Source organism: Thunnus albacares, chromosome 23, assembly GCF_914725855.1.
Source record: "Thunnus albacares chromosome 23, fThuAlb1.1, whole genome shotgun sequence".
In the NCBI taxonomy this organism is placed as follows: domain Eukaryota; kingdom Metazoa; phylum Chordata; class Actinopteri; order Scombriformes; family Scombridae; genus Thunnus; species Thunnus albacares.
Genome location: NC_058128.1, coordinates 26,318,487 through 26,343,085, shown reverse-complemented (window position 1 = coordinate 26,343,085; position 24,599 = coordinate 26,318,487). Strand labels below are relative to the sequence as shown.

The following is a 24,599-nucleotide window of genomic DNA, read 5'->3' as shown; positions in this document are numbered from 1 at the left end:
TTAATAGCTGGAGTATTTTTGCACTTGCGTCTGTGGATAATAAGACATGGAATACTCAGTTTCTCCTAGTAATAATGAATTCAACCTCTATCCCATGTTGTGCCAAGCTGCACCCAGTTTGTGGCAATGCCTATGGCCACAAAAATTGCACAAATTTGCTGGCCACACCCATGTCATACCTTAACACATAAAGTTATTTTGCTAAAATTTGTTATTACAATTATTAAATACTGAAAACATTCTATATAATAAATATAGTAGTTTTAAATATAATACTTTTATCAACTGCTTTGAACATCTTGCCAAAGGACTGCAGCTGAAATTTTGCTAGCTAGCAAACAACTTTTTTTTTCTCGACTTATGAACTTTGGAACATTGTCTCTCTCAATGCATAAATGCATAAAACACTGTCTCTCTCAATGCATAAATCTCCATTTTCTGATAACCCCACAAGTTAATGTCAAATGATGTAGGTCTTACTTCTGACTCACAGGAAAGTAGCTAATAGTCATAGTAAATGTTTTACCCTTCTCTGCTCCCTCTCTCCCTCCCTGTCTCTCTCTCTCTCTTTGATATTTAAGTGTAAGAGGGAAGTGGTCAGTGAGCGACTCTCACATTAAGCTGCGGTCTTTGAATACAAAAGCTCCTGCACCCTCTCCTCTGAGACAGGAGCTCTTCCACACCCTGCAGGATGCCTGAGAACATCAGATCAGGTAGCTATTTCAGAACAGAACTTTGCATGAAGGGCCTGAGAGGAAGCAATGTCTGTCTTCTTTCTTTATTTTATCTCTTTATTCCATTCAGTTATTATTCTTTTAAATTTAAAAAAAAACAAAACAAAAAACACATACATACACTTACTTTTTTGAGGACATGACCTTACCGTAGTTTTACCAGTTTCTTTAGAACACAATGTAATTCAGGTTGAGACTTGTTCTGTGTTTTGGATATATATATATTTTTTTTGTCTGTGCAGCAATGTTTTGTTTTAGTTTCTCTGTTCTTCCTGTCATCTTTGGTCTCTCCTAGTGTCTGTTGTGTGGGTGGTGTTGGTCTGTCTGTTGTTCTGCAGCAGACTGACCAGCGTGGGTGCAGCACCGATCTGTACCAATGCCCAAGCTGGGTGCCATGTCCTCTCCCTGGCCAACCTGTTTGACCGGGTCATCCAACACTCAGCCAGGATGCACGGCATTTCAAATGACCTTCACTCCGAGTTTGTAAGTCTCTTTACGCAATTTGTCTGAGGATGCTTTTCTAAACAAAGTTTCAAGAAAATAAGTTTGATTTCGTAATTGGTATATTTACTTTTGGTCAAACATATTGCTAAATGTGTTACGTGGACTATGAAGGAATTGTAGCTTAAACTAGAAAGATTTTGAGATATTTAAAATCACCCAACATGTTATGTGTGCAGGAAACATACAACTTTCTGTCGTAAATATATTTTGTCATACACAGTTTATATATGTATATATATATACACATACATATACAGATGTATATGTGTATGCATGTATGTACACGCGCGCACACACACACACACACACACACACACACACACACACACATATATATATATATATATATATATATATTTATAATTCTCTAGATGTGTTCCATTTTTTCTTTTATTTTTTTTGCCAAAAATTGGATTGGTTGATTGGATTGATTAGAAAAATCTTAATTAGTTATAGCTGGGTAACAAATTGTCACTGAATAATGAGTAACTTGGGCATTTGTTGGTGCTCATTCACTGAATTTGCAGAAAATGCAGCTTCTGGTTGAGCAGTTTGTATAAAAATGTTCCTTTTCTAATGAATTAAATGTAGAACAGACATATCATGCTTAGCCATTTGAGATTACTTGAAACAGCAGGCAATTCTAGTTCATTCATCACCTCTGTACTCTATCCTCCGTTGACATTTAGATGACACCTGACCTCTGACATTCTTGCATTCATGTTTGTCATATCAGGAGCAGTACTTCCTGCCCAGTAAGAATCAAATTGGCCGGGTCAGTCGCAACTGTCACACCTCCACCATCCTTACTCCAAATGGCAAGGAGAATGCTCAGAGAATGGCGGTGAATTAACCTTTATAAAAGCTATTTCCTGTCATTGGTGCACTGTCCACATCATGTTTACAATAAAAATACAGTGTTTTCTCATTCTTTTAAATTTCCCTTAACTTGTTTTTACGATGGTTCAACTAGTTCATATCGGTACATACTATGTACTGAGTGTTTCGAATTCATAGTTATATTTTTAAATCTCCAAATGTTTATGTGCATTATTTACATTACTTCATGAGTATATTTCTTTTGTGTGCCTTTTTATTTTTACATTCCAAATTTCCAAAACTATCAATGGTACAAAGTTCATCACACATTTTATGGATAGGTTTCGTATTGCTTAAGTTTGAACTGACTTTTAAATGTATTGTGGGTCGAACTGTCCTATACTCACTGTAGAGAGAGGAGCTGACTGAGGTGATTCTGAAGCTCCTGGTGGCTTGGAGGGATCCTCTTTGGCATTTCCACCAGAGCATGACTCACCACCATGACTTCAACAACTTCAGCTCCAATAAAGCTCTCGAGATGAGTGACATGGTGCATGAGCTACGCAAAGGCGTAGAGAAAGTGGCTGAGAAGGTATTTTATGTCTTATATGCCAAATGCCGAAATGAAATTCGGTGGGAAGTATTTTACTTGAGCCCTGTAGCTCCACAAGACTATTAAGACCCGTAGATGCAACATAATTCTGTGACACTGCGTCCTATCTCAAACATAATGGTAATCAAAATTGGGCAACATGGGAGATAGATGCTCAGAGCTGCTGTGTAATTTAGCTTCCAGGGATGCAGTTTCTTGTCAGGTTGCATATTCATAGTAAATGAGAATGAAATGCAGAGGACCAAGTTCTTATGTCACAGTACAAATCCTGCATCATTCTCCCTCAGATGACCTATTGCTCAGATGCAGTGCCAACATTCAGCCTCAGTCCAGAAAGAAAGGAAGAAACCACACTTGGCACACTGCCTGTAATTGATTTCTTTCTTTCATTTTTTTTTAGTGTAGAGCAACAGACAACACACAGAAATACAAACATGAGACAATAAGTAACAACAACACAGAACATAACATAAAACTACCTTAGCTGAAGTTGAGAAGAGAATCATGCACTAATTACAGTAAATGTTCATAACCATTTTTAACATGTCTCACCATAGATGGTATGAAATATGATGCAAACTTGATGAGTAACGTACAGTCAACTGTCACTGAGAGTATGAATGGCCTTTTGCTGCAATCTCTCTTTTTTGTAGCAAGAGGATACTTATTATATTTTTACAAATAGTTAGAGTTATATTTTATTTTTAATTTGTGTTTAAGAAAAGGGTGGGGGTAAGAATAGGGTCATGAAGTGTGCATCAGTTAGTTAGGTTATAGTGTATATGTTGTGTGAATTCTGGTTTGGAATTGCACACTAACATGGATGAAATAATACAAAAGCAAAAATAATTTCTCAAAACATTTGAGATGAGATTGCAGGTTGTGTTTGTACGTACCCATTAATCTTCAGGATTTGCATGTACTCAAATACACTGTTATGGCTTCTTTACTGTAAATGGGTTTATTGTTATTGTGCAAAGCTGATATGTGTATGTCTGCCCTCTCTGCCCCAGATGCAGATGTTGGGGATAATAAGTAACTCTGTCAGCAGCCTGGCTTCTCCTGAGGCTTTATTGCCATCTGACAGTGCTGAGTGGCGCCAGATGAAAGACTATGACCTCCTCTACTGCTTTCGCCGAGACTCAAACAAGGTCCAGAACTATCTGAAGATTCTTAAGTGTCGCATTGTTCCAGAGCATGGATGCTAAAGGGAGCCTGTCTTCGAGAAATATCAACACGTTGGAATGGAAATGGTTCAGATAGAAACTACATGGATAAAGCTGTAGTTTTTGTTGTTTTCTCTATCTGCAGGGTATGGGATTTTAACTGACACACACACACATGTTCACTCCTACCATGAATGAAGTGCTACTGAAACCCAAAGACTCAGTCCACTTTCATGCCTGATATTATATAGTGTGGACAATGTATTGCCTTGAAAAACAAACATGAGTTGAGTTTGAACAGGATGGAATGAGTGTACTACATGTTATAATAGACTCCTGTTTAATGTATATCATGTTTAAATATAGTAATACCATTAAAACATAAAACATTTCAAGAAACATGGATGCAATGTTTTTTGTCATTTCTACAGATAAGATATATGATATTGTGGGAAGAGTAAACTCCATGTAAACAGTGCTGCTGCAATACATGGCACTTTTCAACTGGTCATAATCAGAGCGTCATGACTGATGAAACAATCACACATGATGCTCTGTTGATGCCCTGAGGCCCAGCTATTACAGGGTAGTATAAAATTTTTTCAAGTCTGTCCTAACTCACTGGAGTACTCACTTGTTCATGTGTACATTGAGGGAGTTACACTGAGAGGTGTAGTTGTAGTTTAATGTAGTTGTGTTACAAAGGATCACGTCACGGCCAGTATGGACAGCAGGAACAATCAAAACCACCAATTACTCTTTCAGTATACATATGGAGTAGGGTTGGGCCAGCCATGGCTGACAGTCGTCAACATCTACCATTGTAACATTGTGATTTACAAATGTATATGTGAAGATTTTTTATTTTTTTTATTGATCACTCTCCTTTTGCACCTGCCAAGAGTTATTTTGAATTCTAGACTTACAGACGAGATCCTTGAAGTGTGCTTTAGAAAAAAATCAAGTGCTTCATGAGCAGAAATCTATTTAAATGGTACATTTTACTTCAAATACTTGTGGTGTGTGTGTCCGTATGTGCATATTGCCACTACCTAAGCTGCAGCTACATGAACACCTCAGTTGAAAATTAGCTAACCCTTTAGTGTCAAAATTCTTACTAATCAGTTTTTACAACAATCAGTCATACTCCTCCAGGTCCAATTAATAAGATGACAAATCAATGTCTATTCATAGACCCTCATGTTAAAATGCCCAACTTTACAGCAGAAATACACATGTTTAGAGTCTTGTACATAAAACACTTTTGGTCTCTAGCTAATTTCCCCTTTCATGACAACAGTACGGGGGGGGGGGGGGGGGGGGGGGGGCTGAAATTTTATACAACTCACCCATTTAAATTTGTAAAGCTGTAAACATGGCCACTTTGAGTGACAGGTTGCTTGCCACTAGGTTTCAGCAAACAGGCTTCATTCGGCCTGCCTCAGCTCCACCTCTGCCCATTTTGGATTAGCAGGGAGTTTAGGCACTGCCAAGATGGTGACGGCTGGCGCTGGAGCCCTTCACTTTGAGCTTCAAAACCGCTCTTCAGAAACCAATGGGCATCGTCACGGTGGCTACATCCATATTTTTTACAGTCTATGTTCATTGCAAGGGTAACGTGAAAGCTTACCATGTGTTTCTACTAAACAGCAATTTTACTGAACTTTGGTGCAAATACTAAAAACCCAGATAGTTTAATGATCAACGTGATTCAGAGCAGCATTAAGTTTTTGGTTAAAAGGATTATAAATTGGTATCTAAAGTGGCAATCTTGAAGATCTCCATTTCATTTTCTTTGGTGGCACCATATAGTGATAAGCGGTAATTGCAGTGTGTTGTTTTGCATGGATAACATTAATAAAATTACTCTTATTGGCTTTTTACTTGCAAAGCTTTTATTGCACTTAGAGTGACATAAGGCGTGTGGTTGTCAGCAACTCCAGTACTTCATCTGGTTCACTGTCCTCTGCTCCACTGTGTGTGCTGCACACACACACACACACAAGAAGCCCTTGCTGAATCACAAGAGTGAAGAGAGGATACAGCCCGACCATAGATGACAGCAAAATGCAAGAGATTTTTTAATTTTTTTAAAATGGTATTTACCTAACTTATATGTGATTGTTTCATTTCAGCTCAGTGTGAGTCTACAGCATTTTGCTGCCATAATCTTGCTTTTAATTTGACAAGCCTACATTAGTCATTTCTAGTTGACATTGTGAGTGTATGTGATGTGCTATTGTGTGTAGCTTTGTATTTTGTATTATGTGTCCTGTGTGTTTTTGCTTTGTACTGTTTGTTATTGTGCTGTTATGTTTTAATTGCGTCCTGCCTAAGGGACTGCAGATGAAAATTAGGTACAGTAACATTTATGTTGTACATGGTCCCAATAAATATGGCCGCACTACTTTGTCTCATCTCCTCTACTCTGAGGAGCACCGAGGGGCAGGACTAAGCCCTCTGTGTGTGTACAGAACACACAGTGCAGCACAGGAGAGACAGTTACTGTATGTGCAATAAGAGCTTTGCGAGTAAAAAGCCAATAGGAGTAAGCTTTTAAAAAAATAAGCCACTTTACACACAAGTGAATGAAGAGCGACTCTGTTGCGTCAGCTCCGCTGATTTGAATGCATGGTGGGAAAGACGCCACTGACACCCGATTCATAATAATCATACACTTTGATAATACTGCAAATTCAAGGACTTTCATCAGTGGGCCATAAGCCCAATCACCATTGTGTTACCTCATTCAGCGATACATATTGACATTTCTTTAAATAAAAATCTTCAGTAATCTTCAAGATTGTCACTTTAAAAGGCAGCTTTTAAAGATTATGGATTCTCCTCTAAACCTGTTTTTTTTTTAGAAATCTTGGCAGTAATAAAACTGAGCACTTATAGTTTAGATTAGATTATGTTTATTGAGTGAAGAGTAGAAAAAAGCAACCTAAAAACCATTGCACTAACAGTGTGTGCTGGTTTGTGATTTGAACTGCAGATCAGTGGTTTCATGATGCAGCTACTATGGTGATGACCTCTGACCTTCCGGTACTCTGCTCTACACAGGAAACATGGACCGTGCCATCCCTGCAACATACAGAAATAATCAGAAATAATGGTAAACAAGCTGTCACATCAAGTCAAGCCATGCACTGATCACAGAAGGGCAGATACCTTTTCATGGTCACCACAGTGTCAATGTTATGGTTCTCCTCTCTGGGCTGCAGGTCTCGCAAGATAATCTGTACATTGTAAAAACACACACACACACACACACACACACACACATGCATATAAATGGTTACATTTTTTTTCTCTTGCATTATTTCCCCAGAGACTGAGCAGTTAAAGGGGCCATATCATGCAGATTTCCAGGTCTATATTTTTATTTTGGGGCTTGGTAAACATCCCCAAGGTCTAACTATCACAGCACAGATCATACTAGTAAAATGATCTGTTTTAGGTCTAAGGGATTCAGTCACCACTGAGCTTTATAGCTGTATCAGCTACTAACACGCCATTGCATACACTAATTGCCTTCAGTGGCCATAAGAAGAAAAAGATGAAGGAAGCAAAGCTCATGACCCCCAGTGACCTTTAGCTTCAGCTGCTTCACTTGCTTATATAACCCGCCTTCTCAAAGCTTGGTAACCAATCAAAAATGACAAAGTGTGACTGTGACATCTCTGCCCATGTTTCTCAAGAGCATCCCCTCCAAAAAAGTGAACATAATGTGACTATTATGTGTCCACTGTTGAAGTCAAACTGTTTCAAGACGTTTCTTTAAAGTTTTTTTTTACTGTAAATGGTGTAAAGTACAAAGAACAGTCCAGGCAGTAAAATACACAACAAAAGTAAAACACAGTTGTCATAGGTGAAAATATGCAAAACATCTGTCAAACTGAATCAATGATTCTGTTTTGAAATCTTTGTTTTGAGGACTAATACTACGTAGGATGAATGATGTGCATTCTTGATTGGTTTTATACAGGGGAGTTTTTAACATTTGAACACAGTTATCAGGTTGGTATAATGTGCGGATCATGTCAACCACCGAATACCATGGGTTGAAATTACCTGCATATTGTACCATTGTACCTTTACAGTAAAAAAATAACATCAACATGTCTTTTAAATATACTGATAATACTTTTGTATTTATCAAAATTAAGAAAAAAGGGTTTTGGGGAAATATCAGAAATACTACTTTAATTCTCGGCCAGCTAGAGGGGAGTGTCATGTACTGTATGTTGAAGGATGTTCAACAACTGATGTAATGTTAGTACTTTTCTGTACCTTAGCTAGCTTTTCTGGCTGCTCAGTGACAAATCTCTGGTAAATTTCCAGACAGAGGGAGGTTAGTTTCCCCAATCCACTCAGAATGTGATGTCTGCGGGCAGGGAGGGGCGTCCCTGATGGAAGCACAACAGTGAACACCTCAGCTCCGGATTCATCCACCTCCTGCAACACCCACACACCATCAAGCCAGACAGAACACATTAGGGGTTATTTAACTCTTTAGATCTATTAATAGAATTAAAACATTAACAATCAAGTACATGCTGAAAATGGTATACTACATACAGACCAGTATACCTTCACTAGTATGTCAGAGGCAGAAACATCCACTGTGACTGACTCTTCCTCAGCGGCTAGTCTATCTCTGCCAACCAATAAGCCTGCCTCCAAGGCTGCTCCCACAGCAATGACCTCATCAGGAGGCGCTGAGCTGAGAAGTTCCACATCAGGAAACATTTCACGGATCATTTGCTGTAAACGAGGGATTCTGGCTGAGCCACCACAAAGAACCACCTGAAACGCATCAATCACATCAAATGCTGCTGGATTTCAAGGTTCATGCTGTGTTTCTTGCTCATCCCCATCATTACAGCAACTATAATTACAGTTGGATTCATTTCAAACACTGGGCCATCAATGAAAGCACATGTGGCTGTAAAAAGATCTAACATGCCATACCTTGTTAATGTCGCTGGTGGAGAGTCCTGCCTCCTCCAGCAGTAGCCTGATTGGTTGGATGTTCTTGTTGAAGAGTGAGGAGCAGAGCAGCTCAAATCGAGCTCTGAGGGAACACCACACTGAGATTGTCATGTTGGTAATAACTATTTATCCATCCTGACTTTGTCCACAAATTAGCCCCAAACATATTAATAAAAGCAGATTTATGCATATCAATTTCATTCCATGTTTCTGAACGCTTGATAATCAGCAATCTCCCATCATTGGATTAATCACTATTACTTGTACACTTAATTTATGCCCCCCTTCCTATTATGTTACTGTAGAGTTTTGTGCCATATATACATGAACTAAAGCCAATGTAATAGGGTTGGACAGTGTCTACAGAATTGGCATATGACAATGTTTCACTGTGGACACTGGAGGGGGGGTGGCGTAACTCCTTTTAAGAAATTGGGCAGTACGTAACTGAGTGAGTGGTCAAGCGAGAGAGCGAGCGTCAGAAAAGTGACGGTAAATGTGAGCAGAGCAGAGGAAAAGGTTAACAGTAAGGCCATATTCAGACCAAATCAGGCGCTGCAGCGTTCAGCTGGGTTGAGTGGAGGTGTGTGCCGGTATGGGTGTGTTTATTTGTCCTCCGGAACGTAACCGCTGTGAATAAATCAAAAAATAAAATTTTTTGATCTGATTCACCAGCATTCTCGCTATCAGCGCTCCCTCTCTTGATTCACTCTCTAGCTTGCTTGACCACACTGCTCTCTCTCTCTCTCTATCCTTGGTGCTTTCTACAGACTACAGTGTGTCAGTCAATAAATGCTGCAGCTTGGAGGTTAGCTCCAAAGTTAGCAACAATAGGTTAGCCTAACCTGACGACGCTAAACAGAGACATAGAGAACGGAGAAATGTGTGGCTGCTAATCATGTTTGTCATGTGCACTGTATAAAATAACTTTAAAGATAGGTTGGGTTTTTTCAAATTTGTTTTAAAACAATGCTGATGTGCCCATATGTACGTGGAAATTGGTCTAGGCTGCTGCAACAATTTCTAGTCTCCATACTGACAATGAACGCAACTACACTGCCAGAAATGGGGGGCAAAACTTGACAGCCCGTGTTCTGTGTAAAAATGCATGTCAAAGTTGAGCTGAAGCTAATATGATGCTTATGCAGCAGTCTGAGTTGGCTAAATGGAATCAGTATCTTCTAAAGTTAAAGTTTGTTTAGTGCAAACTTCCTTCTTTTTGTTTCCATGGAATAAAGTTCCACTGTAGTGGAGGGTTTCATTGTGGTAGTCACATGTTTGTTGGTGTTACCTGTGCTCAGAGAAAAGTCTGAAGTTAATTTTACAGTATTTTTGGAGTCTGTGTTATTAGACACAAATATTTCAGTAACTGAGTATTTGGAGTGTGTGTGATATCTCAGAGCTAATCTCCAGCTGTTCTTGTTGTCGTCCAGACCCCCTGGATTTACTCCCGCCTCTGCCCCTAATAAGACATGGAATACGGTTCATGTACGTGTTTATCTGGTGTGTTCTGAAAGAAACAAGGGTTGGTCTAATGCACTCCAGAGATTTATAGGGATACCCCCCGAAAGCACCTAGAAGTACCAGTATCTACTTGGATCCTAAATGAGGCTGCAGTGACTGGTGAATACATCTTACAGCTCTTTAAGACCCAAGCCAAGTTCCCATGTCTTGCTTGTTTCTGCCAAAAACAAGCATCGAGACCTGCGGAGACATGAGTGCAGCTGCTTGCTGACAGTTACATGTGTTTACAGTGAATAGCAGGAGGGAGAACAGATGTTTCATTCTGCTACTCTGTGCTGAGACTCTGTTGCGGCTGTGGCTGCAGATGGTCATGGAGCACACACTTTCAGTTTATAATTGTAGCATCCCTCATCCCACTAAGTATAGATAACACACACTTAGTATTTTACAAAGTGTAGTTTTTCATTTGATGAATGTGGGCGCTGATTAGCGAAATTGAACTAAATGGGTTTTATCTTTTCTGGCAGAAAACCTATACCTGTGAAAACCAGTATTTATTACTATTCCTCTTTAAACTCTTTTTAATGCACAAATTGAAGGAACTGGCAGGATTATATTTCACTGTGATTGTACCTTATATGATTACCTGTGACAAATAAACTTGATTGATTGATTGAAACCTGGTTCTGAATTGGAACCAGTTATAAAATTTATAGTTATAAAACCCCCAGGGTATTATTAAGGTTGGCTGTTTTATCAGTACTTTTTACGTTTTGGTGTAACTTATGGCCGTGCTGCAGCTTCTCCTCTCTGTCCTCTCCTCTGCTCTGTGTTTGACCAAGGGTGGGGCTTCCACACACACACACACACACACACACACACACACACACACACACACACACACACACACACACACACACACACACACACACACACACAGCTGACAGCAGAGCAGAAAGGTCGTGGTAGAGAAAGATAACATACTTGAGTTGACAGCAACTATGCTCTTTACTCTAAGTGCAATGAAACCTTACTGAGTAAAAAGCCAACGATTTATTGAAACACCTGTTCAACAAGCATAAACATGTAGAAAAGCGATATTTTTATCTGCTTTGTTCGCAGATTAAACCATTCACCGCTAGTATGTTTTACACACCCAAAACGTGCTGGGTAGGCTAATAGTGAATTGTTGTGAACAAGCTAAAAATGAAAGCTGTTCATATATATCTGTTTAGCTTTGTTTTCCATGAATCTTAAAATTTGGCAAATTCTTGTAAACTTAACTACTGACTGAGATGGCAGCTCCCCCTCTCAAACCAGTTCCTCCTCCAATAACCAGCGGTACCTGCAGGCAGGTCTCAATATTCTCACTCAATATTTTGATATGGAATATTATTTATGTTGTTGACATTTCAGATTAGAGACCAGTGACATATTATTTAGTTTATATAGTGTCTTTGCTGTTGTAAACATTACTTTTGCTGCTCTAGAAACAACGTTAAGTTATATTTAAAATATAAATCATTAATAATCCTGTTCGAAATTTAAATTGTATAAATTCTTTAGTAATGAAAAAGAACCGATAAGAGTATCGATAAAGAACTGAACCAATAAGGATAATCGATAAGAGTAGTAGTAATGATAAAATCAGGGATGCACAATATTATTGGCAGGTTATCGGTACTGGCCGATAAAAGCTCTAAAATGAAATATCGGTATCAGCCATCTCTGCCGATTATGAGAGGCCGATTTGTTGCATTCTCCTCCGCCGCCTGACTGTGCTTCCCTCCACGGACTGCTTCACCCTGACGGTCCCGGTGCTTCCTCCACAGGCTCCACTTCACTCAAGCTGCCCGTCAGAACCGCTACTTCTTCCCACTTTAACCTGAATAACAAACCGGGGCTCAGTACACTCCACATGGAGAACTGGGGCTAACGTTAGCTGGGAGGCTAGCGAAGGCTAGCTGGCTGTGCTTCCCTCCAGTCATGCTGCGGCTAACGCTCCGCTAGTCTCCCAGCTAATGTTAGCCCCGGCTCTCTATGTGGATCCAACCGGAGCACCGAGCCCCGGTTTGTTATTCAGGTTAAAGTGGGAAGAAGCAGCGGGTCTGACGGGCAGCTTGAGTGAAGTGGGGCCTGCGGAGGGAACACTGGGACCAGAAAAAAAATCTTCTTCTTTTTGGTTTATAACGGCAGTTGGCAACCAGCGTATTGGGTGCATTATCGCCACCCTCTGCTCAGAAGAAAACTCTACTGCTCCACCCACTTGGAAGGTTCATTAAAGTTTTAATGCTGAGCTCCTGAACTCCAGTTTTCCTATGTTCTTCCTTCACATATTGTCTTTCTTGATCATACTTCGCACAATCTATGCTTGCATGCATAATAGTCTCCTCAGCCAGCTGGAAAACAATATGTGCATATATCGGTATCGGCAATCAGCCACAATGAGTTGGAAATATCGGCATATCGGATATCGGCAAAAAATCCAATATCGTGCATCCCTAGATAAAATCCTAACAATACCCATCCCTAGATATTTCCTTGGAGAAATCCTGAAAGTACTGATGCTGTCAAAATGGACATAAAGCATTTTCAAGGCTCAATAGAAGAGGGGCCGTGAGAAGCACATGGTCATCACGACTATGAACAAAGATAAGCTGATAACAGCTGACGAGGAGATAAGGTAATAAATACATAGCATGTGAGTCACTCTGTGTGAAATATGTGATTAAAAAGCATGTACCAGCAACAAATCTACATGCAATTACTAGAATGTATCCCTCCACCACAGCTTGGCAAGTAACGTTCCATGCAAACAAAAGGAGGGAATTCCAGGTTCAGTATGGCGAGTAGGAATTGTTACAGCATGAGCAGCATATATGTGGCTCTTCTATTCACATCCTGTTATCTTTTTATCATATTTGAAATCAAAATTTTATTTACATTATATTCAGTGTGTAAATTCATACCTTGAAGGCCAATCTCTTCAGGTAACAGAATGGCTCTTCCTCCTCTCCCATCAGCATGTTATTTGCAACATCTTCCTCATTTTGGAGGCTGCATTTGTGTTATCAGCTAATAAGTTATTTTCTTACTTTTTAAAAACTTGTGATCTTCCCACTCTCATCCCTGTTATCTGTGGTTTCCGAATTGCCAGTTCTCTGAGAATTTTTAACACCAATTGTAACAAATATCAGAAGTATGCTTTAATTCCATGGAGCAGCCTCTTTCTGAACACATTTAGTATTTCTAATATTCAATTCAATTTCAATAATATCTCATCATATTCTTATTTCCTGTGTTTTGGATCTACTTGTCTCTTAGTTGCAACATACTTTGTGTGAGCTTACCTTGAGACACTGCATTCAAAGTCAATGCCATCGTGCAGGGAATCAACAAAGCAGTTGGCTGACCCCAGTGAGGACAGGGAGTGTTTGGCCATGTCTGCTCCGTTCATCAGCTTCAGCATCGCCCGAGCATTACTGCTTACATCATGTTTAAAGGTGCTGCACAACAAACACAAACAATAAACATGAGGATTGCTGGTAGGACCCAAATATAAACAGTGTATGTGTCATATAAGTGAAGGTGTGTGTGTTTGTGTGTGAGAGAGAAAGAGGATCAGTCATATACAGATAATGTGGGTAATCAGCCAAAACAGCCAAAACAAATGTGTGTAAACACACTTTCCTAGTAGATCACTGTGTAACACAAACAGCGTGTTGTAAAAAAACAAAACAAAACAAAAAACTACAATTCACTGTGCAACCTTGTGGCTTATGACTATATTCAAATTGATGGATGAATTTCTGAATCCTGCCTTCCTGAGTTGAAGTTCACTTGTAGCAAAAATTGAAGTGAAAAGGAGCCCAGCAGCAGTGTTGCATCTTGTGCTCTGCAAAAAACACAGAAACTGGGGGACTCTGTCATGAAGCAGGAAAAGTAGGGGGTAGCCAGCTAAATATAGACCTTAATAATTTATACATACAACATTTTGGTCATACAGCCTCATGAAGCCTTTGAAACTTTGAATATCATTTTCTACACATTTGCATGATGTGCTGTATTCCGCATCAACAGCAGAAAGAGTACTACTGTTAGCATGTTTGATGTTATATAATCAGCTATGTCCGGATGGACTTGTAGATCAACTGGATATAAACAATTTGTCATTAATACCACATAAATGTATAGCTACAGTACTATGCAAAAGCTTTAGGCACTTCAGATGCTGAGATTCTTATCCATAATGCAGTAACATCAGGGAGGTGTCTGATCAGTCCCAAATTCTGCAGCATGACGAGCCCAAACATCCAGCTAGAGTCATGTTGGCTTATGTGCAGCAATACATTTACCAGAGGGCAACTAACATGAATATACATTTTCATGAATATTGGACATTGCATGTCGGAAATATCACTTCCTGTGTCCACTGTGTAGTACTTGAAAACATGCACTAAATGTACAATTTGTTGTTGCATATCAAATGTAGACCACACACTTTTTACATTTCATGTAAACACAGCACAAAAATAAAGGAAATTTGTGTTTGGTAGATTGTAACAATGCTTCTTGGCAATAAATCTTATACCGTTGGAAAGCCTGTTTATTTCGCTTTTAAATGGTGCCACATTTGTAAGTTACATGCATTTGTGGGATGAACAGCAGAGCTGAGTATGTGGGTTGCGCCCATGAAAAATATGCCAAATCTCTGCCAATGGCAAACAGCTTATTCTGCCATTGACTCTTGTTTAGTGTTTGGTGGATTGGATGATTGAAGTTTGAAGAAACAAGACATATTGGCAATTTAACAATTTATTCATTTAACAAACAGGAATGTGATGAAGAACCATACACAGCCACAACAGCCTGGCACCTCCTTCTCATGCTGGCCACCAGCCTGGTCACAGACTGCTGTGGGATGGCATCCCATTCTTCAACCAGCATTTGTCGCAAGTCAGCCAACGTGGTTGTGTTGGTCACTCTAGCATGAACAGCACGCCCAAGCTGATCCCACAAGTGTTCAATGGGGTTGAGGTCATGGCTGCTGGCAGGCCATTCCATCCTCTCCACTCCCAAATTCTGGAGGTAGTCTCTGATAAACCCCTCAAACCGACAAATGCTGGTTGAAGAATGGAATGTCATCCCACAACAGTGTGTGACCAGGCTGGTGACCAGCATGAGGAGGCATCCAAAATCGCCAAAATTGACCATTAAATTCAAAATGGCCAACTTCCTGTTCGGTTTAAGCTATGGGTCCAAGAGACTTTTTTGTGCGCCCTGGCATGACACGTGTGTCCTGAAATTCATACATGTAGGCTTAACGTGGCTCGGGGGCTGCTTCATTGAAATATTGTAGGGGGCACTGTCGAGCCATTCTGCCACACCCATGCCTGCCACCTATGAAGTATTACAGAATTTAAGACCTGTCGTGTGCAAAGTTTTGAGTTTTCAAGCATTTCTAGCCCCTTAAAAACAGCTTCGTACTTTGTGGTGAAGAATGTGTCACCATGGCAATGGCATTTGATTATGTACCTTTATTCAATTTCAATATTTTATGGGTTCAGCACCCGGCCTTTTTGATAGTGAGTTGAGCGCCTTGTACTATATAATTTTTTATGAAAGGTCTTTAAATGACACTGACCAAATTTGAAGTCGGTTGAGTTAAATTTCTTGGAGGAGTTCATTAAAATACAATGGCTGCAAACTGCAAAAACTGAGCTAAAATTGCAAAGTACATTCAAAATGGCTGACTTCCTGTTGGACTGAGAGTATGGCTCCAAGAGGCCTTTCTCTGTGTCTGGACAGGATTCATGGGCCTACCAAATTTCGTTCATGTACGTCAAATCTAAAGGTGGGGGCTCTGACTTTGAAATATTCCAGGGGCTGCCCTCGAGTCATTTTGCCACACCCAAGTCCAACAACCATATCAGACAACTAAATACCCCCCCTCTGATGCGTGTGCCAAATTTTGTGAGTTTTTGAGCACCCCTAGTCACTCAAACACAGCTTCCTGTTGATGTGATATTTGGGAAAGATCTGACCATGTGGAGTCAAGTTACAACAGTTTGTTATGCAATGGCGAAACATCGCAATTTGCTGCGACGTTACGGCATTGGTGTTCAATGAAAACTCACAATCTTCACCATATAACATCATCAAGGCTCAAGGCTTTTCTGACCAAATCTGAAGGTCATGTGTTCAACCTGTTATGTAAATGTCGTAAAAGTACAGCACCTATAACTTCCTGTTGCCAGTAGGTGGCACTGTGAGTATGACTCAATATTGACAGATAGATGTATTCAGGTGAAGACCCTCATCAAGCTTAAGAAATTTGGTGCAGATTGGACAATATAATTTCGTGTTACAACAACTTCCTGTTTCATGGCAAAATATCGAAATTCGACGCATTACCACGTCAAGAGCATTCAGCAAAAACTCAAGATTTTGGTAACTTCTCATCGCAAAGGTCTTTAGCTGACACTCCCAAAATTTCAAGTCGGTCGGGTTACATCTCTTGGAAGAGTTTGTTAAATTACACTGCCTGACAATGTCAAAAAATGCACAAAATTCGCAAATTTAATTAAAAATGTCTCCAAGTGTATTTTTGGGTGTCTGGACATGATACATGTGCCCACCAAATTTTGTTAATCTACATCAAATTTAAAGGTGAGGGCTTTTAATTTGAAATTTTGTAGGGGGCGGCCTTGAGCCATTTTGGAACACCCAAGCCAAAGACCGATATCAAATATGAAGTTTGGCCACTTTTGGATGAATGTGCAATGTTTCATGAGTTTTTGAGCATTCCTAGCACCTGAAAATGCCAAAAGTAATTAGGTGCTCCGGCCCTAATAACAGAGAATAATAATAATTCCCTCAGTTACAGTACAGTGGCCTTTGCACCACTTGGTGTCCAGGCCCTAATAATTCCTTCAAATACAATAGAGCCTTGGGACCTAACAAGGAGTTCTATAACAGATATTATTAGGGTTGGGCGATGTCTATTGTATTGGCATATGACGATGTCCACAATGAAGCCTTTTTTTTTTTTTTTGGTGGGGGGGGGGGGTTACTTGCAAGCTTTAAAAGTGTAGTTGTCGTCAAGTATTTCACATTGTTCATTTTCTCTCCTCTGCTATGCTCAGAGAACACAGACACACACAGAACGCATAGCCCCACCCGTGGTGAAACAGAGGAGGGGAACTTAGGGTGGCCATAAATGACATCAAATGCAGTTGACACTCTTTATTTATGTTATTTACCTTATTTATGTGTACTTGTTTCATTTTAGCTGCATTTTGCTGTCATTTATGGTTACGCTAAATTTTTCTTCTCTCTTCTGTTTCACCGCAAGCAGGGCTTTTAAATCATAATGTTATGATGGTAGAGGCCGTCAACCATTGGCAATTGACAATGGCATCTCCCATCTGCCCAACCCTAGATGGTGTGGCCCCCACAGAGCCCTGATCTCAACATCATACAGTCAACATGAAGAGACAGAAGCAACTCAGACAGCCTAAATCAACAGAAGAACTGTGGCAGCTTCTCCAAGATGCTTGGGACAACATACCTGCAAGTACCTTGAAAAACCATGTGTAGGTGCACTGAGGAGAACCGGTGTTTTAAATGCAAAGCATGCTTGCACCAAATATTGATTGATGGTTTCTTGCTTTCTGAACTTTGTATCAGGTTAATTGATGAATAAAAACTATTCATCCCCACTGTTAGTGCCTTTTGAACAGTATTGTGTAAAAGTCAAAATGAACTCCTCCCTTAACTGAAACACTTGAACATGAAGTTACTAGATGTAAGGAGAGCTTTAAGAGGCAGCAGTGAACAGAGTAGCTACCGTTTGAACTCGGCGGCGAGGTGCTGGGCCAAGGCCTGTGTGAAGCTCTCTCCTCCGATGCTGTGGTCAGTGTGGGTGTTGAGAACCCGGAACATTCCTCCATTGACCTGCAGCACTGTCACACTCAGAGATGTCCCACCCAGTTTATACACCAGGACATGGCTGTCAACACATTGCAGATCAGTATGATAAATTTGATGTCACTATGAATCCATTAAACAAAAAGGTGTACACCAAAAGTACACCAAAAACATGAGGCCACAGCTCACACTTGAATCATATAATTAATTGTATCATGTTGGGATGGATAAAAGGTGCAGACTATCAACAACCACAGAGATGATTACAGATGTTCACGGGGGAAGATCTATTTATGTATTGTATAAAACTTGGGTATTGTATGTTTTACTTTTAGAACCAAAACGTAATCTAATACAGTTCTGCTCCCTGCAGTGTAATCTGCAGTCTTGAGTTTTTTAGGGTGATCTTGAAAGAGTACTCCACAGATTTAGTATGTGTATTTAAAACTGATGGACTCACGAATGACAGTTTAAAAAAAAAGACTAAAAAAAAAATGATGCAGAACCAGAGATATTGAGCCTCATGCAAGAACATTGTCGCATTCTTATCCTAGATCTCTGACTTTTTTCTGTGAGGTTTGCTCGTAAGCGTGTTCTAAGTCGGATTCAACAAACTCTCTCAATTACCTGAACCTGTAAATCACTCATTTCAGCCTGATTGTCTTTTTTATTCCACCTTGTCAAACCTGGCACCTACATTACCCACAATGCAATGCAACTGCTGACAGTTGCAGATGAGATTGGGGTGTGTTACTGTAGTAGCAGCTAAATTAACCTGGAGCTGCCAGCCTCAAGTAGAGATGAGGAGCGGATCCAGCAACCTCACTTTTTTTTCTTACTCCACACCCTGCGATCTTTTTCATCCTCAAACAACACTGACTCAATTTATCACTCATTTCACACGGCTCCTTCTGGGGCCATAGCTTCATACAAGTTCTTTCACATATATGCAGTCGTACTCCCCAACCCCTGAAAACACATCTTGATATGTTCCCCTGTAATACAACACTCATTAGCCAGTTGGGTAAAATCCCATCTATCCCACCATTATATCAGAGCACATTACTCTTCATTTTCTTCAGCATGCAGCATCAGTGTTAAAGCTTCTAATGAAGATTGGTGCTGTACCTCTTTCCAGAAGAACAGTCCTGTCCAATGTTATAGGCTAATAGAGCAGCAGCAGGCTCATGGATCAGCCTCAGGACATGGAACCCCGCAGCTTCAGCTGCTGCCCTGCACAAAAAGGCACAGAAGTAGACATAACTAAAAGGTGCAAGTGGAATGATTTCCCTGTCTCAAAATAAAATAGTACAGTTGTTGTGGTAGGAAATGGCTTACCTCAGCACACGCTTCTGAGCATTTGCAAACTCAAAGGGGACAGTAATGACAGCGTCAGTGACATCGGAGCCCAGAGCTGACTGAGCCGTTTCTGTGAAAACAGGAATGATCACTCAACTTACTGTTTATTTATGCAATGTGCATCAGTGTGTGTGTGTTTTCCACAGACTACCTTTCATTTTGTGGAAGATGAGTTTTGCAACATCCTCTGGAGCAACATACTCTGGTTGTTCTCCTGCCGTGATCTCATAATACATCTTCTCTCCTCTGTTAACCACCTGAACACACCAATCACTGCTCAGATGTAGGATTCACTGCTTTACCGGTAGAGACGGTCACTTTGGGTTCAGTATTTTTAAAAAAGAAACTAGGAGACAAAACTAACAAGTCATCATGTTTCTGAGTACAGATAAGTGACAAACCTCTACTATATCAACAGCATGAGAAAAATGAATATAAATGAAGGAAAACAAAGGAGACACATCTTAGATGTTTAAAGAACTACAGACAACAAAGTTTTAGATTTGTTAACAAAAACAAATTCACCTGACACTTGGTCTCTGTTTTGTGAGTTTGTGTCTCTGGATCACCAAAGCTGCCCATTGAGAAAAAGAAAGAGAAAACTTATAAGTCACTCTGAACAACTCATTTAGTAGTATACTGAATGTCTGTCTGACAGGGTTGGTTGATAGGATGATTACATTTTCAATTGACTTTGACGTCCTTTTGTTGTCAAGATTTGTATGACTGCCTCCTCAACATTCAAGTCAAGAGTCAGGCAAATTATTATTCTCTAACAGCACAAATTTGTGGTAAATACAGTGCAATTTCTAAACACAGAAGTGATTAATTAGTCTAATTTAAAAAATAATTAACTTTAAATATAAAGCAAGAAGAACAAAAGTATATTGAACTTATTACATGGGGAATTTCAGTAGCAGACTTATTGCAAAGTAGTAGTACCCCCCCCCCCCCCAAAATCTCTATACTGACACATTACTTAGTGGGCCAAGATAATAAGATAAAGTGTCTCCTTTGGCTTTAAGATATGCAAGCAAGACAGTATAAAATATGTCACCTTCTTCCCAGCACTTGTTTCACTTTGACAACTGTGTTGGCAGCATTGCGGACCCGTCCTTGCTTTGCTGCAATACCTACAATCTGCAGAAGATAAAAATCAGTCAATAGCAGACTGCAAATAAACAGCTATAAGCCTATTGAAAAATGTTAGCCACAGTGTAAATGACCTACAGACAAATGTACAATTGCATCACACATCTGTCAATAACCTAAAAGGGTTCAACAGAACAAATCACATCTACAAGTGTCTATATATGAAAGGCTAGAGGGACACTCAGTACACAATTAATGTACAGTAGGTAGTGATAGTAATACTTAATGGCTACAACATTACATTACATTTAGATATGTTAACACCCATCGTAAGCAGAACAACCAGTAACCATCTTGAACTTGTAGATATGTTAAAGTGGCAGTCTGGAAGATCTCCCAAGATTTTTGTTTGAAGGTTCTATATGGCGGAATCAGAAATTCCTTCTCATTGTGACATCTGTTACGTGAGCTGCAGCCAATATCCTGGTACTTGCAGCATGAGACTATTGCAGGTGATGTCTTTTTCCTCGCTTACACTTCCCATAATTACATAAAAGAATTCTAACGTTGTGTTTTGCATCACATATGTCACTCCCAGTCAGCCAGTCCCCCAGATAAAGGAAATGGCCTTCCTGGTATGATTTTTCTGTACTATAGCTACATATTTGCACTATGTTTTTTTTATCGTTTGAATAAATCATATATATATGTCCTTCTCTGTTTTTTCTACATGTTTATTTTATGTAGTGTTCTGGCCAGCCTGAACAGTGAAGAGTGGATGGGGAATGTGGGGGGGGGGGGGGGGGTTTGTTTTTGTTTTGCTCCTTGATGTCTTTTCAGTTTAACCTTTCTAAGGAAAAATGTTAATGAAAAGATTTATAGGAAATGTTCAATGGCTGAGCAGACCTTTTCAAGTCAGCCATCTATTTAGTCTTCTTGGTGTAAGTGAATGCTACTCCTCATATAATCCTGAAAGATTGGCTGGTTTAGTAGTGCCTGTTTGAGGTTTCTGTTTATGATTGCTTCATCTTAAAGTTTCTTAGGGAAATGACCAGTAAATTAGTGAAGCAAGCAGACTACAGACAGTCTAAGTCCACCACCAGAAGAGAAGTGAAGTGAATATGTTGCACCTGTTCAGTGTCTCTGTACGCCACCACAGCTGGAGTCACTCTGTCTCCTGCATCGTTAGCCACCACATCAGCCCGGCCATCCTGCACAAAATACACATTTAAGTTTGAGAAGATTTATGTAAACCATTTTTTGCTTTTGCATGTAGAGCTGTGCATTATTCTTGTTAGAGCTGTAGTAGATAAAATGATTAGTTGATCTACAGAAAATTGAACCTGCAACAATTTTGATAATTGATTCACTGTTTAAGTCATTTATCAAGCAAAAATTACAAACATTCATTTGTCCTTCTCAATTTTGTTTCCTTCTTTTTCCCCATCAAGTCAACATGGACTTAGAGAGCGGTTATGATCATATCCTATGGGATGTCTGTGGGAGTATGGGGCATTGAGGTTGTTACTGCCAGCCATTTGGTCCTTCAGTGAATTATGTCGCCAATATGTAACTTACATTGTTATCAACATAACTAAGATACATACTGGCAACATCTTTCGGCTGTATGTGAAGATGATGTGGATTGTCAAAGAACATTGTATTTGAAAGACATCAGTTCTGGGCACATACCACGGCTGACTCAAGTACCATAGATAAATTTGTGGCCAGCCTGTAGTTAGAGGGCTTCACACATACTAATAGAACTGGAGTTACATCCAGGTAACTACTATTTCTATTTCGTACATGCTACACCCTCTTGTGGGCTCCGCTATTGGTTATCACTGTAGGCAAAGGACGTTGGAGCCAAATGGGCTTGTGCTCAGTTTAGGAAATTTAAAAAATATCTGGGGGGCAACTTTTGCCCTCATTGTCTAAAAAATTGGGGCATTTACAAAATTTTGGGGCAACTTTTAAAAAATAGTAATTAGTGCATAAAGGTGCAGTTTTTAATGTGAAATGAGGCCAGATTAAAATGCATACAGTAAACACCACCTTGTGTACCCACAACCACCCCAGTGAACACTGTCTCACTTGTAATAATTGTCTACATTTTCTAACTACAATAATAAGCACATGAAAAGTAAAACAATGCAGGCCTATTCCATTTCAACAACTAAGATTTTATTTAGGAAGAGCCTTCAGTATAAATCACTAGATAGCAGTATAGGATAACGAACATGAGATCATGACACTATCTATTGGATTTGATCTAATTAGATTTACCAAAAGTTCTGGTTGGGGGGATAAAACTTTCCTTTTTGATAAAGCTTGTAGTTAGGATTTGGCGCACTACGAATAAAATTAAACTTCTCAATTTTTTCACTTCAATTTATTTATATAGTGCCAAATCACAACAAAAGTCATCTCAGGGCACTTTTCACATAGAGCAGGTCTACACCATACTCCTTAATTTACAGATTTACAGAGACCCAACAATTCCCCTATGAGCAAGCACTTAGCGACAGCGGTTTCTTCCCTTAACAGAAAGAAACCTCAAGCAGGACCCGGCTCTAGGTGGGAGCCATCTGCCTTGACCGGTTGAAGGGTTTTTTGAACATTGCACAAAAGAGTTAAATATCATTTCCTGTGTCCACTATGTGGTGCTAGAGAACACCCATTAAGCATACATCATGTTGCTGTTTATCATTTGTAGACCACACCTTGAAAATTTCATGTGAGTCAGATGATGTTTGTCATGGCTGCCTGTTGTCAAAGGTGGCGCTATGACTATGCCTCAATATTGACATATAGATGTGTTCAGGACAGGATTCTTATCAAGCATGAGAAATTTGGTGCAGGTTGGAGCATTTACACTGAAGTTATAGCAATTTCCTCTGTCATGGCGAAACATCAAAACTCAACGTCACGCCATGGCCACACGCTTCAATGATAGTTAAATCTTTTAATAACTTTTGATCACAAGCTAGTCTAGATGACACACACTGATTTTGAAGTCGTTATGATGAATTGTGTGGGAGGAGTTCTTTAAAATACAAGGCATGCAAAATCGCCAAAATTGACCACTGAATTCAAAATGGCCGACTTCCTGTTGGGTTTAAGCTATGGGTCCAGGTGACTTTTTTGTGTGCCCTGGCATGATACATGTGTGTACTGATTTTCGTACATGTAGGTTTAATGTGGTGCAGGGGCTGCTTCGTTGAAATATTGTAGGGGGCGCTGTTGAGCCATTCTGCCACACCCATGCCCGCCACCTACACAATATTTAAGACTTTAAGATCTGTCATGTGTGTGCAAAGTTTTGTGAGTTTTCAAGCATGTCTAGCACCCTAAAAACAGCTTCGTACTTTGTTGCAAAGAATGTTGCCATGGCAACGGCGTTTGATTATGGGTCATGAGCTGCAAAATGTATGTCAATTTCAGGTGCATCAGCCAAATTTACTAGGGCTAATGACACAAAGTATGATGCATGTTACTTCATGTCGACAGTGGGTGGCACTATGACCATCACTAAATGTGGGCCTGTACATGCTACCATACATGCTACACACCATGCTACCCACAGGGTGTCAAAGTGTAAAACATGTAACTTCTTGTTACCAATAGGTGGCGCTATGACTCAGATCCAGTATTGATGCATGGATCTGTTCAGGGCAGGATTCTTAACAAGCAAAAAAGGTTTGGGTCTCATAGGATCATGTCCACCGGACTTATGGCCATTCCAATTTTCATGGCGAAGGATCAAAATTCTGCCATCAGAGTCGCAGTTTCTCATTTCTCCAGTTTGTGTGCGTATGCATGGGTCAGAGTTTCCGTGGAGGACTGCAGCTTGTCCTGTCAGGTTTGTTTTTCATAAATCCCAAAGATTGCTTAGAAAGTGGCATACGCCTTCTTTTGTGC

The 24,599-nt window shown here is 39.9% G+C and overlaps 2 protein-coding genes across 2 annotated transcripts in view; one reads left to right on the top strand and one right to left on the bottom strand.

Annotated features, from left to right (window-relative positions):
• The first annotated feature begins 691 nt into the window (after positions 1-691).
• prl2 (prolactin 2) lies at positions 692-5,345 on the top strand. Its single transcript, XM_044342603.1, has 5 exons — positions 692-713; positions 1,030-1,217; positions 1,975-2,082; positions 2,470-2,649; positions 3,684-5,345. The coding sequence occupies exons 1-5, from the start codon at positions 692-694 to the stop codon at positions 3,876-3,878; spliced, it is 693 nt and encodes a 230-aa protein (XP_044198538.1). The 3' UTR covers positions 3,879-5,345.
• Positions 5,346-6,737: 1,392 nt separating this feature from the next.
• The window catches only part of hspa14 (heat shock protein 14), a 19,158-nt gene continuing 1,296 nt past the window's right edge, over positions 6,738-24,599 (bottom strand). Inside the window, exons 2-14 of the mRNA XM_044343581.1 lie at positions 21,809-21,889; positions 20,644-20,726; positions 20,112-20,160; positions 19,738-19,843; positions 19,566-19,656; positions 19,356-19,460; positions 18,148-18,309; positions 13,649-13,804; positions 8,814-8,916; positions 8,433-8,648; positions 8,133-8,297; positions 7,011-7,078; positions 6,738-6,923 (exon numbers count right to left, since the gene is read on the bottom strand). Of these exons, the coding sequence (XP_044199516.1) occupies positions 6,845-6,923; positions 7,011-7,078; positions 8,133-8,297; positions 8,433-8,648; positions 8,814-8,916; positions 13,649-13,804; positions 18,148-18,309; positions 19,356-19,460; positions 19,566-19,656; positions 19,738-19,843; positions 20,112-20,160; positions 20,644-20,726; positions 21,809-21,889 (1,464 nt within the window). The 3' untranslated portion in view covers positions 6,738-6,844. The remainder of the gene's footprint in view (positions 6,924-7,010; positions 7,079-8,132; positions 8,298-8,432; positions 8,649-8,813; positions 8,917-13,648; positions 13,805-18,147; positions 18,310-19,355; positions 19,461-19,565; positions 19,657-19,737; positions 19,844-20,111; positions 20,161-20,643; positions 20,727-21,808; positions 21,890-24,599) is intronic.

Excerpts from the sequence above, each read along its gene's own strand:
- prl2 (XM_044342603.1), top strand. The coding sequence starts at position 692 with ATGCCTGAGAACATCAGATCAG. Across the intron at positions 1,218-1,974 it reads ATGACCTTCACTCCGAGTTT|GAGCAGTACTTCCTGCCCAG; the intron begins GTAAGTCTCTTT and ends TTGTCATATCAG. Across the intron at positions 2,650-3,683 it reads TAGAGAAAGTGGCTGAGAAG|ATGCAGATGTTGGGGATAAT; the intron begins GTATTTTATGTC and ends TCTCTGCCCCAG.